Source organism: Aphis gossypii, chromosome 2, assembly GCF_020184175.1.
Source record: "Aphis gossypii isolate Hap1 chromosome 2, ASM2018417v2, whole genome shotgun sequence".
In the NCBI taxonomy this organism is placed as follows: domain Eukaryota; kingdom Metazoa; phylum Arthropoda; class Insecta; order Hemiptera; family Aphididae; genus Aphis; species Aphis gossypii.
The window spans coordinates 28,336,972-28,350,779 of record NC_065531.1 but is presented as its reverse complement, the minus strand read 5'-3'; the positions used below and the strand labels follow the sequence as shown (position 1 = coordinate 28,350,779).

Genomic DNA, 13,808 nt, shown 5'->3' with positions numbered 1-13,808 from the left:
TTAGTGTGATTCAATACTTCAACATTTATTATTTTAAATATCAAATGGCACTATGTAGTTAGGTACAAAAGTAAAGAAAAATGCATTACAACAGAGTGACTAAAATATTAAAACTGTAAATAAATTTAAATCATATTATCTTAATATAACAACAAAAATAATTTATAAAACGTATAAAATTAAATAAAACACTTATTAATATATTATAAATCTAGTAGCAAAATTGAGTTATTGTTTAATTAGTTTAAAGTTATTAAATTAGGTAAGTACCTATGTCATTTGAATAAAGGAATGCAATATTTTGAATTTTACTTATGAAAAAGAAATAAAAAATGAATTCAAAAAATAATATAACATTTTGGTAATCGACTTAGTGAATTATGTCAATTTGAATTTTCTCCTTTGTATACACACGAGAAATAATATTAAAAAACATTATTATTTAAAATAATATTAGTGTATTGATTTATGTGCTAGCAGTAGGCAACATATTATATGGAGGTAATTAGTTATTTGAAAAAAATTAGTAGAAATCAATAAATAATACCCGAGTAGTTATAACATTCTTTGGTATAATACACAAACATGTGTTGACTATAATCTATGAATATTGGTGAATTAGTTACCTACCTATTACCAATAGCACACAATTATTATAGCACCATTCTGTAATATTTTAAAATATTGCTAATAATAGCATGTTCAAAAACAAAAAAAAATACTATATTTTATGGACTTGCCTACTAAAATATACATTTATATATAATACAAACAATAAAATATCAATTTAAAAAGGTTAAAATTTGGTAATAACATCTTTGAAAAGCAAAACAAAACATTTAAGTATAGTAAGCAGTTATAACTAGCTATAAAGAGACAAGAATGTGCAAAATAAGATTATAATTTCTAAAAAGGTATATCTCAATTCTCAGAATGTTTAGACAGTAAATATTTTAACATTAAACATAACATCTGTTTAGAAATTTGACAATAATAAATTATTAGTACCTAGATTCCAAATCCTTTAGTTAAAGTGGTAAATACTAGTAAGTCATATTATAATTTTTTTTCCTATTACTTTACAATCTTTCTTGACAATGTAAATAAAAAAAAAAATTATATTATGTATGCTAAGAGAGGACATAGAAAAAATAATAGATTTAGTTAATGCCTAATAAGTAGACTTAAAACTTATCTTAAACTACAAGTAAATCGGATGAAAAAACGATGAATATTAAAATAATAAAACCAATAAATTGTGTTAATATCTGAAGAGTGAAAAATAGGAAAGTGTTCTACCTAGTACAAAAAATACATCATAATAGATAATTAAAAACAAATGAAAATAATAAATACAGAATAAAAAAAAATATATATTAGAAAAAAGAATAAAAGGAATAAAAATATTTTTGTAAATAATTAGGCAAAATATTTAATATTTATCAAAGTATAAGCATTAAATCTTTTGGTAACAATCCAGTTGATTAAATTAGGTAATAAATAAGAATATGCTTTAACTTACCATAAAAAATAGCATTTTTTGTTATTAGTATAGGTAGGTTAAGTGTAATTTATTTTAACCTATATATAAATTTCTTAATACAAAATGTAATTTAATGTATTGGCCAAATGTTATATTATAATGTATTAATTTGATTATAATATATTATACAATAATTAAACTTTCTGTGAATGTGCATCACAAAAAATATATATTCAGTGATTTACTATAATTATATTTAGACTTTTTCCCCTCACTATTCATGGAACTAAATATGTAGTGATTGTCAAGGGCATAAATAAAAATATATTTTTAATTTTTGTTTTTTTGTGGAAGTTAAACTCTTAAAACCCCCTTTGCTCCTGGTGTTAGTATTATTTATGAGAAATACAAATCAATATAGTTATATGTTTATTGTTAACACATTATAAATTGAGAACTAAACAGACTAATCCAGTGATTTTTAACCTTCTGTAAATCACGGACCCTTAATAAAAATTTTTTAGATACTGAGGATCCCCTTACCAATTTTTTCGAATACCTTTTTTTTATATCTCATGTTAACATAACCAAAATTATAATAAATATTGTATATTATAATATTATATTTTGTCACGACGTATTATAGCTCCCACGATCCCCAGGGGGCCAAGCAACACAGATTAAGAACCGCTGGAGTAATCAATTTTAATGCTTACAAAATCAAGTAAATAAAAATTAATATTTTGAATACCTTAACAATATTAATTTACAAAAAATATATTATTGTTAATACTTTGGTCTTGTTGAATTAGTAATATTTAAAATAAATTAAGTGACAAGATACACTCAAACTAATTTCAATTTAAAAAATCAGTCTCAGGGGTTAAGCAAAATAATGCAATTTTATACCATAGTAATTACCTATTATAAACTGTTGTTAGCTTATTAATTATAATTTATAAGTAAATAAGTATAAAAATATTAAAATATACTCTCCATTCTACAAATTTAACATATTGTAAATTCTTAATACCCTTAATAAAAATAAATATTTAAATTGAAGCAATCAGATGAATTGAAGAATCATGATACTATGCGCCGCATACCACACTCAGTACAAAATTTAATATCAATGATCGGATATTTGAATCCACATTCATGGCAAAATTTAGCAGCTTTCAGCAATTGAATATAATTGTCGGTTGTCGTCTGCTCAGATTTTCTGTTTAAGCTAATAAAAAAAATAAAAAAATAAATTATAACTATATAATATAACATATATTGCTTTATATAATATTATATAACTGTAAAATTATTATTAATTTGAAAGAATATCCAATGAAATGGATAAAAAAATCTATTAAATTGTAAAAATAATCAAATATTTTTATAATTAATTAATAATACTATAGATAAATTATAGCTGTTAATAATTTTATTGAAAATGTAATCCTAGGTGATTTTATAAGCTATATTGGTAGTGTTTAGTGATTAATAAGTTATTTGATTGAATAATTTATAAAAAGTGTTATTATATTGTGTCTCTTTGAATATACTATTTTCTTTTATTATTTTTTGAAACAAACACACACTAGTGAATAATTTTATTTTAAATTACAGACGCCAAAAATACAATAAATTTAATGAAAATGAAAAATACTTATGATTATTGACAAATGGCATACTTATTTTGTTTATTTTTACTTAGCTAAGCATTTTTTTTTTTTAATTAAAAAATATATTGGCTAATATTGTATTTTTACTCAGTGTTTATATTTAGACTAAATAAGCAAAACCATAATCAAATGTGTGTTATAATGTGCTATAATATTATCAAATATGTTAATAATTTTAATGTGTTAACTACCCGTGTTAGGCTGATTTTGGCTAAAATCAGTAAGTGTTGGATTCCAAATGAAACCAGTTCAAACCGTGCAAGTACCCGATGACAATTGAAACACCATTGATTGCTCGCCTTACCTTCCGTAAGCCGAATCAGCACTGCTATTGGAATTAATCCCGTTGATCATACTAAGGGCAGAGGTTCTATTCAAAGATGGTGATACTATATCATCATCATCTGTTATTTTCAACAAGTTTTCAAATTCCGACACAGATTTTAAAAGTTCTTGTTCTGCTAAATCAAATGTGAGATTTGATTTATCCTTTTCATTATCGCCATAAAGCATATTTTCAATAGCTATTTGTTTTTTATGATTATGATTGATGTTTCGTTTTGTAGGACTTTTGAGATGATCTGTACCTCGCTCTACAGCACTATGAGTCTTATTATTAAAGTCAGCTGATTCAATACTGACAATGGAACATAGACTTAAATTGCTTAAATTGTGTAGTGGATGACTATTTAGATTAGTATCCGAGTGAAATTCATCGGGAAATGTGTTTTCAATATTATCTGGAGATACTACTAAAGAAGAGACTGGTGAATATTTAACGAATGCAGATGTTGGAGACATTGGAAGATTCTCAATATTATTATTTGGTGTACAATTTGACGTATTTTTAAGACCAATGTCAATTATGTTAATGTCTAGATCGAGCTCTTTCATTTGTTGTTCGGCTGATTTAAATGGATCGTAGCTATCCAAATGAGGGTCGTAAATATCCAAATGGGGTTGGCTAAAATAATAAAAATTACAATGTATTACTGTTGAAAATTTACAATAGTTAAAATATAATGTTTTCAATAAGCTAAATTAATTATATAGAATAGAGATTGAAGAATTAACATTTTAAGGATTGTATCAAGAAATAATTTTCATGACAACTGTTACTCATACATAGGTTAGGGAATGTTCAGTACATAATTAATGTAATCCCACATCATTAATAAAATTAAAATACAAGTTATAAAATTTAAAAATGTAACATTGTAATTTACATTTATTGCATGTTAGCCTACTATAAACTACGAACTCCTTAAATTTTATTAATAACCTTGGAAATGAATATACAATTTGTTTAATTTCAAGTCTTAATTATTTATTGACATTTTACATTAACTTTAATACACTTTTGTGTTCAAATATTTTAATTCAACTTCTGAATATATTTAATTTATTGAAGTTATATTTAAAATGTCAAGTTAAAGCAATATTTTTTTTATCATACTTATTAACTATATGTACATGACATTATTTAAATGAATAAATGCTATTGAATACAACATAAAATACATACAATTAAATAAAACAAAATAGGAAGAGATGGTGCCTACTCAGCTCACTAAATCAATCATTTTTAGAATGAGTTAGCAAGAAAACATGATAATTATTGTAATAATTATATGGTATCAAATTATCTTTATATTCTATGATAGAGAAAAACCATGTTAGTGGCTTAAAGAAAAAATAAAGTAACTTAAATTCAAAAAAGTCCTTGGTTCAATTTTTTGGTTTGGATCCAATAAAAATGAATCGCTTTTCTATGTATTTATACTGGAATATTTTTAAAAATTTTAACTTCTCAAAAATAAGTGTAATATTAACTCCTCTAATCAATAAAAATAATCTGAATAAAATTCAAGGTAATCTGGCTAAAATAGTTTGTGTCCTTTACATTATAATCACACTGTAATACAGTATGGTATTTATGAAATTTACATTGAATATTCAATTTAAATTTACATACATTTTAACTTATAAATGTTACCTATAGATTTATTAGAAAATATAAAAAAATAATCAATTTACTTCAGTAAATTAATTATTGATAAATTATAAATAAATTCTTTTTCATAGGAACATTAAAATTAAAATTTCTTTTTGAATTCAAAAAATCTTTTTTTAGTACATTAAAAAGTTTTCAAGATATTTTAATACATTTTTGGGTTATAATAAAAATTGTTTAGAAAATTACACATACCATCTAATTTATTTTTCTAACAGAATATTAGCATCTGGCTTATGATACTTCATAATACCAGACAATGGTCTAAGATTTTGATTGGATTCTTAAGATACAAAATATAATTATTTTTAAATAAATAATATATAAAGTAGAATATATTAAGTTCTGCATCATTATTATCTTTTACAATTTGTATATAATAATTAATAATTATTAACAAGTTAATAGTAGTTTCTGAATATTAAATTGAATTCAAAACACACTATAATATAAATTTTATCTTGTTATTTAAACTTCTAATATTTTTTCTTCAGAAATAAAATCCATTTTTCTATGTTAAATGTTTATAACTTTTGATAACAGAGTGCTGCCATTACTTGTTGTATAATTTGTAAATACAGATTGTAAATATATCAAATTTTGAATCAATAAAAAAAAAAATTGATAAGTTTTCTCAAGATGAAAATTTTATAAAACTTAAAAATTTATAGATTTATTATAGATATTATTAATTTATTATACTTACCATATTTTTATCTTCAGTGGCATTCACTTTAATTGACTAAATATTTTGAATTGTATATTTAATTTTTACTTTAGAAAACAATTAGTTAAAAATATAAAAACCTGAATATATGTTATTTTTGAGTATTTATAGCTAAAAAAACTAGTATTATTTTAATATAATTGGACTGTGTTTTAATATTATTTATTATTTTACTACTGTCAACGAATACAACAATTTTCACATTGAATGAGCAAGTATTTTAAAATTAAATTTCTATTAAATATGTAAAATGACATTTTAACTATCAATATGTTTATAAAAATATATTAAATAAATCTACATCTATTATAACTCACAGTTGTATTAAAATTATTTACTTCAATAATATCTTTGAAAATATTTTTTTTTTTTTAATAAATTGGAATGCAAAATATTTTAAATATTTATAAATTTAAACGACAAATGATTTAATTAACAACCAATTTATAGCTTATTTCAACATTGAGATACATTATACTTTCCACTCACGATTTTGATATATTTTTTTTGTCAAATTTATTGACCACCTTATTAACTTCTTGTTTTATGTGATTTTTAGAGCCAAGGATATAGGCTGATTCAGATTTCTTCATAACTGATTCATTTTTTAGATCTGGCTTTTGGGGCAAGTATATTGCATTCCTATCCCTGAAAAATTAACATTCAATTAATTTATAAATACAAACACATTTTACATAAAAATCACTCTTACCCATAGAGACTTTTTGATATTGGGTCTTTCTTTTTCACTACTGTTGACATTTGACGTGGGATATTAGCTATACAAATCAATTTAATATTATTATTATGTCATATTTTCGGTATAATTACATTTACATTTAAAATACAAAAATTTTTAAATGAAATGAATTTTTTTTATTCTTAATTATATATTGAGTTCTATTATTAAACACTGTGCATCTTTTATAAAACATATGTGTCCTAGAAGAGTTAACTTACAGCCAGATAAAGGGAGAAATTATAAATAAAGATGTCTAAATATAAATAATACAATGATATTTCCTACACTAACTTAAGGAAACAAATTATTTAGATACCTAGTCTTATACAGTATACTAATATAGCAATATTATAATTTTAATTTTTTGAAAAACTTCCAAACAGTAATCCATTTCTTATTCTGTTTCATTTACATTAAACAATATTAATATTAAATGTTCCAACTAGAATATTAAGGAGAATACTTTTATTTAATTAACTGAAATAAACTATATCTTCTGGAAATATTTATTTAAAAATAAGATATTTTTTTTAATGCTATAATATTATATTAGCATAGATAGTTATAAAATATAAATTATAGGTATACTGACCGTTGAGTATAGATAAATAAATTCAAGGATATAGTACTTTGACTTTGACAGTTTTTGATGAATATTACTTAAAAAATATAAAGTGTGAGTTACAAAAATAAATATACTTACATACATTTCTAATTGGTGGAGTTCTTTTTTTAATAGTTTTTAATGGTTGTATAACTTTTATTGGTACACTTGAAACATCTCGAGTAAGGATTTTTGTTTTTGGAGAATATTTCTCTTTAGTAACTGTGCGCTGTGACTTGAGTGGAGGAGCACGGTACTAAAAATAGATATTCATTTAAAATCATAAACAAATCAAAAGCAATGAAACATTTTAATTTTTTTAATTTAGTAGAAACTTTGGTAGAAACTAAATATAGGGCACTTATAATATGTTTAATTAAATATACTAACTTTTATTCTTGCTTCAAGTCGTTCTTTAGCTACTTGACTAATCACTGGTGCAGTAGATATTCTCTGAGCTTTTTCTCTGCAAAACTCTACATGTCGATCGTATGATTTAGGTCCAAAATTCCGTGCACAATGTGGACATTCTTCAGAATCAATAGGTTTAGATGGTATAAGCTTATCATCAACTTTTTCCCCTCGTGCTGCTTTAACAGCTCTAACAAGCTCTTCATGCTTAGCTTTCCAGTTCTTTTTAGATTTTTCTACAGCAATATAAGCATCTTGAGTCTTTTTCATATGTGGTAAATATGCTGCCATCTCAGTACCTTCTCTGCGCTGTTTAGATGAATCAAATGGTACCTTCTTTTTTTTAGCGTTTTTTTGGCATATAGTTGAGTGGCGTTGTAATAAATTTGGACGGAATGAACGATTGCATATTATGCATGGTAGTAATTCAATAATCTCATTTTCTTTTGGAAATTCTATAATAATAACAAAACCAACAAATATCAATATAAACATATACATTTATTTATTTTTATATTATATAACAGGGGTGGTCAAACCGCATGCGGTTAGCATTATAGACTTTTGCGGCTCACATCTCATCATAACATTTTTACAAAATATTATATAATAATATGACCTTTTTTTTTCTATATCTTGGATCTTCCATGTTTATTAATATATTTAGTGGCTTGCAAGTCTCTTCTGCTGGTCACCCCTGTTATATAATTTATACAGACATCTGTTGTAAAAAAATATAATCTATTTTGGTTGTTACTATGTATTCAGGTATATACATTAATCAATAAGATTTCTAGAGTTCGATATCGCATATAATTTAGGAATAAAATTACAATTATGAAATTAAACAAAGGGGAATAATAGTTAGAAACTTGATGATTAAATGTATAAACAATATTTAGATAAGTCAAAATACAATTTATAAAAAATATGAGAAAGCATTAGAATGTACTTAATATTATATTGTAGTTATTGTACCTACTACCTTATAAAGAAACCAGCAATTTTTTTTTATATTTTTTCAAATCTCAATATTCTTAACCTCTATCATACTAGTACCTATGGTAATAAATGTTAACATAATTTAGTCTCTATTTTTCTTCTTACTGTTGCACTGGAGGTACCAAAATTAATAGAAAATCTTAACTCTTAAGATCCACTAATATTAAATACCTATATAATTCTTTATGTGATAGAAGGTACAAAAAAAATTAATTGCACAAAAAATTCCTAAAATGAAGTGTTCAAATAATTTGAGTAATGTGTAACCAAGGGTGCGTTCAAATATGATTAGTCGGACTAGAGTTAACTCTATTGTTATCAGTGGAGTTAAAATAACCTACCTATTTATTTAGGGTTGTCGGGTTAATCTGGTGTTAACAACTATGTGTTACCGAACGGTAGCGCAGAGTTAACTCTTTTACGCTGAACGACATTGGGTTACTCGAGTTAACTTTATTTGAGTTGTCGAACGAACCCCAAGGAGGTATTTTGGATGTTAAAACATTCCCTCCCCTTCAATCATAGGTATTAAATGCTTTAGATTTTTACAAAATATATTGTCATATGGTTTTTTTTTATATTTTAAATTATTAATATGGGAGTCGATGGATACAATGAAGTGTGTAAAACCTGGGGTAAAACCCTTCATAAGTTATACTTATTTAAATATTAAATTTAAAAAAAAGTCCTAGCTATATACCTAGATATAAAAATACCATGTTTGTGGTAAAAAAGGTGATCACTTAAGAAAATATGAAATATTTTTCATTAACAAAAAAAAAAAAAAAAAAAAATGGAGAAATGAACTATTATAGGTAACCTTAAGAGACAAGTAATATAGAGAAACAAAACTTTTTTCTTGTTCTACAAAATTAAAAACTCAGTAAGAAATAGAATAATTATGCAAGTTGTTTTTAGAAAAAAAATTCAATGGTAGGTAAGTCATTTCCATTTGAAATATATAGATTTTTATTCTAGAAAGTATACATAACATGATGCTTTACCCATATGTGTTGAGTCTGTCTTATAAACATACAACATAGTAAAAGTTTTTGAACTATTTGAAATATTGTTTAAATTTTTTCGTTATTAGAACTACAACTAAGTTATTCAAGTTTGAAAAACACAAAAACAATGGATCTTGAAACAATAAAAACTTTTTTTTTAGTTCTAATAATGAAAAAATAAAAACAATGTTACTCAGTCCAAAATCTCTTCTTTTTAGTGTGAAAATTTGGTTGTTTAACTTAACTTTGACTACAATCTGAATTGTCTTTGTCAGCGTTAAACGGTTTTCATTATGTATATTTATAAGACTGAGACAACACATGTGGGTAATGCAACCTCGTAAGCATAAAGCCATTTGACTAAAAATTGCATTAAAAAATAGAATTATCAATAGGAAATATGTAAAAAGAAAATACACATTAAAAGATTTCAGAGGGAATTCATTATTAAGTAGTAAAACAAGTACCTAAAGGTATCTAAATAATTGTAATCAATGATGAGATTATAATATTTTTTAATTCAGTATAGGAAACTGAATATAAAATAGACTATTCTATAATAAATGGTACTATTTATATTTTAAAGTTATACCTATCTAAATTAGGTATATTAAATTAATATAATTGAATTTCAACATAGTAATATATAAATAAACATTGTAATAAAATGGTAACATGCAATATAGTTTCTACAGCTTTGTAGATATAACTTCTTTATTTAGCTAGGTAGGTACTTATCAAATTTTGTTACACACACAAACTACAAACATAAAAGTTAAAAAGCAAAACAATGATTAGAAAAAAACAAGACAGAAAAAAAAAATATTAGATACTAGGAGTATGTACAGTAGTAGTATCTATAGGTAGACCACAGGGATTTCAAGCAAACACAATATAGGTAATAAAAACCTACGTGTCGAATACAAACAGAATAGATGAGCAGTAGATAGTGTAGATCTAGTTACTGCCCGAAATCGACCTTGGATTTTTTTCATCTCAGTACGATTAATCAATAACTGTCTAGAAAAAAATCATAATAATAACAAATTATACGCAACCACCTAACACTGTATAACCGTTAGGTAGCACTAGATAATACTACATAATATGTTATATGTATCTATTATAATTTTACAAAAGATAAAAATATCAAAATCGGTTGATATTAAAATTATAAAATAAAAATGTGCATTAGGTACCTTCGTCATAGTACGCTTGGTCCATTTTTGGAAAGTGGATTTCGCGAAGGATGGCAACTACGAAATAATGAACTCTTGTCTATAACAATACGTAGGCAGCACACACACACACACATATACAAGCACACACCTGGGAAGGCAGGTAACAGTTGTCGGTATGGCTGTATCGTGTACCTACAATATAACGTCAGTTATTGTTACACTCGACCGAATCACCGACGGCGGAGAGAATGTTAGGTTTGAAAACAGCGAATAACTTAGCAACAAGACGGGATGGTCGTTAGGTACTATTATAATAATTATATTGTCGTATCTACGAGTGTCGCGCGGGGGCAGAAACAATCGATACACGACTCGACGACGGCGAACCGTATACTGTGTAGGACGACACGGCGTATCGAACCGTTTCGCAAGAGGCACGTCTTGTGGTCGACTAACGAAATATTATAACGTACAACCGACGTATACGAGTAAATTATGGACTGTGGTTTTAACTAAAACTACGGTTACTCTTCCGGTACAATAAAAACATTATTACTTCAGATTCAACGTTTACGATGCGACACAAATGACGAATGGCACGAGTGCGAAGCATACGACAACATTTCACTAACTGAAGAATGACTGACTACTGCGTGAAGACCAAATAGCGACCGCCGAACAGCCAAGACTGAAAGTGAAAACGACTATCATGATTCATTAATAGTGATAACTATAAATGCGATAAGAATGACAGATTAGTAAGAGATACCGCAAAGTGTTCACCTTGAGATACCACGACGATCGACTGATAGCACTATCTAGTGATGCAGGTGCACGAACGCAAGATCTATAAAGAAGATATTTATTTTATTTATTTTATTTTTTTATAGATCTTGGCACGAACGTACCTATTCGACGGTAAAAAATAGTATTCGATTTTAGAATAAAAAATATTGCATTTTATTTGTGTTAGTAAATAATTGCATGATGTAGGTAGTGAGGTAGGTAGTCACTAGTCAGGAAAGGTAGTCAGGTAGATAAATTTATCCAGATCGTGGACCGTGGTTAATTCATGCGGTGTATGAGTTAGTTAATCAGACATCAAAACTTTAATAAAACTTAAAAAAAACATTAAAATTTCGTTTTTTGAACTGTTTTGGTTTTTAGAGCATGTGTAATATTTTAAGGCCATTCTTTCACTTAAAAACAAATCTTGTTAATTAAGTGCGATATAGTTTATATTATATTTATTTGTTTCATAAGTAGATCATTTTTGACATTTTTATTTCGACTTGTTGGTTATACTTACTCGTAGGTACCTATCTACGTTTGGAATTTTCAAAAGTTATTTGATAATATCCCCAATGCTGTTAAATTTGTACAATAAAATTTTAAACAATACCTATTAAGTATATGATTGCATAACTGATAACTTTGGTTTTTGATAATTTTCAAACACATTTTTTAGTGTTTTTAGAGTATTTCCTAAGGATATTTTTCAATTTTTAGGGCAATAAAATCCATGTTCTATTTTTTTTTAAATCCAATAATTTCCAATAATTGCAATAAATATAAAAAAAAACATTAAAATTGGCAAATTAATTTGTAAGTAGGTGTTTAAAATTCATATAATTTACAATTTGATTAGGTAGGTAGTAAGTTAAAAGTAAATCCACATGTTATTATGTTACTAACACTTGAAAATTAAATGTTAAATATACAATTTTTATCAAATAAATATAAGACACGATAAGTTAACTTATTGTAATTTAAAAATGATTATCTAATTATACATACCTACTCAACTTTCCACATTTTTTATACTTAATTTAATAAATTATCAAAAAAATACCAAAATAAAATATCATGATTTCTTGCTAACTAGTAATTTGAATTTTTATGTAAGCACTAAACGACCGCAGAGGTCGCCTCATTTATATTATTACCTATTTATGTAGATATAGTCGCATATGTACGTAGTTCAACTGAAAACCACAATTTTTTAAAATAAAATATTTCAGGAAGAATGAATTTTTAGGAAAAATATACAATATATGTATAGAAGTATTAATAAAAATGTACACTACACAATTTATCTATATTGATAGTATGATTAATGATTATTATATACGTACTTAGGTATAATAACACATATATAGTGGAAATTATAGTACCTATATTCATACCTACTTCAATACTTTTAAATTCTAAGTAGAGCTGCAGAGAAATACATTTATTTTATTGATTATAATATTATATGCTGATGAGTGTTTTAATCTGAAACAGAAAAAATGCTATGATTTATTACATTATTTAACATATTCATGAATCATGATCCATACGCAGTAACCTACTTAATGAAGAGGTACAAATGTCCAATTGACATTTAAACTGGTTTCTCAAGAGTCTAGAACAGGGCAGTATAACTGCAGTATCTATTTTTTAACATTTAAGATTTTTAGAATGAATGTATTGATTTTACAATGATATATGTTTGTTTTTTTTGTGTCTGTGTACATTATGAGTAATCAATAAAATGCTTTGATCTTGAACTTTAAGGGTAGTTTCTGATAGAAAATTGGATCTAGTTTTTACGAGTCAACAATTCCAAGTATGTTTCTCAATAGTAAAGAAAACTATAAAAAAAAAAATAAGGGAAAAAAAGAATTTTTGTTTTTGACAAATTTATTTTATTATTATTATTTTTTTTTTTTGGTGTAACAAACACAAATATTAACAGATACTTAAAATTTTCACATCAATTTATGTACCTAGGTAGGTACGTTTTATAATTTTCAAAATATTTATTTTCTCTTTGAGTTATTACAGACATTTGCATTTTTCAATTTTTTTCTGTTTCTGTTTCTATTAATGACGATTAACAATAATTGTCTGGGAAAATATTCTTGAATTGAAGCAACAAGTAACGTATAATGCAACATCTCACATAATATAATATAT

The 13,808-nt window shown here is 25.1% G+C and overlaps 1 protein-coding gene across 5 annotated transcripts; it reads right to left on the bottom strand.

Moving 5' to 3' along the window:
- Positions 1–11,703, bottom strand: LOC114129103 (uncharacterized). 5 transcript variants are annotated; one of them, XM_050200774.1, is made up of 8 exons: positions 10,866–11,703; positions 10,580–10,686; positions 7,637–8,112; positions 7,346–7,502; positions 6,613–6,679; positions 6,390–6,548; positions 3,464–4,123; positions 1–2,714 (listed from the first exon to the last, which is right to left on the bottom strand). In XM_050200774.1, exons 2-8 carry the CDS (start codon positions 10,659–10,661, stop codon positions 2,567–2,569), a joined length of 1,749 nt encoding a protein of 582 aa, XP_050056731.1. In that variant the 5' UTR covers positions 10,662–10,686; positions 10,866–11,703; the 3' UTR covers positions 1–2,566. The 5 variants fall into 5 exon arrangements, 4 of the variants coding, with proteins under 4 accessions (XP_050056731.1, XP_050056732.1, XP_050056733.1 ...); XR_007604042.1 differs by having other exon boundaries at positions 2,566–2,714; positions 3,351–4,123; positions 10,866–11,702; XM_050200775.1 differs by lacking the exon at positions 10,580–10,686 and having other exon boundaries at positions 10,866–11,702.
- Between the last annotated feature and the right edge of the window lie 2,105 nt (positions 11,704–13,808).

What these genes read in the sequence shown, in the direction of transcription:
- LOC114129103 (XM_050200774.1), bottom strand. Translation starts at nt 10,661, where the DNA reads ATGAAAAAAATCCAAGGTCGATTTCGGGCAGTAACTAGATCTACACTA. An exon ending in ATTCTGTTTGTATTCGACAC is followed by an intron (nt 8,113 to 10,579) that starts GTAGGTTTTTAT and finishes TTATTATTATAG; the next exon opens with AATTTCCAAAAGAAAATGAG. An exon ending in GCTGATTCGGCTTACGGAAG is followed by an intron (nt 2,715 to 3,463) that starts GTAAGGCGAGCA and finishes TTTTTTTATTAG; the next exon opens with CTTAAACAGAAAATCTGAGC.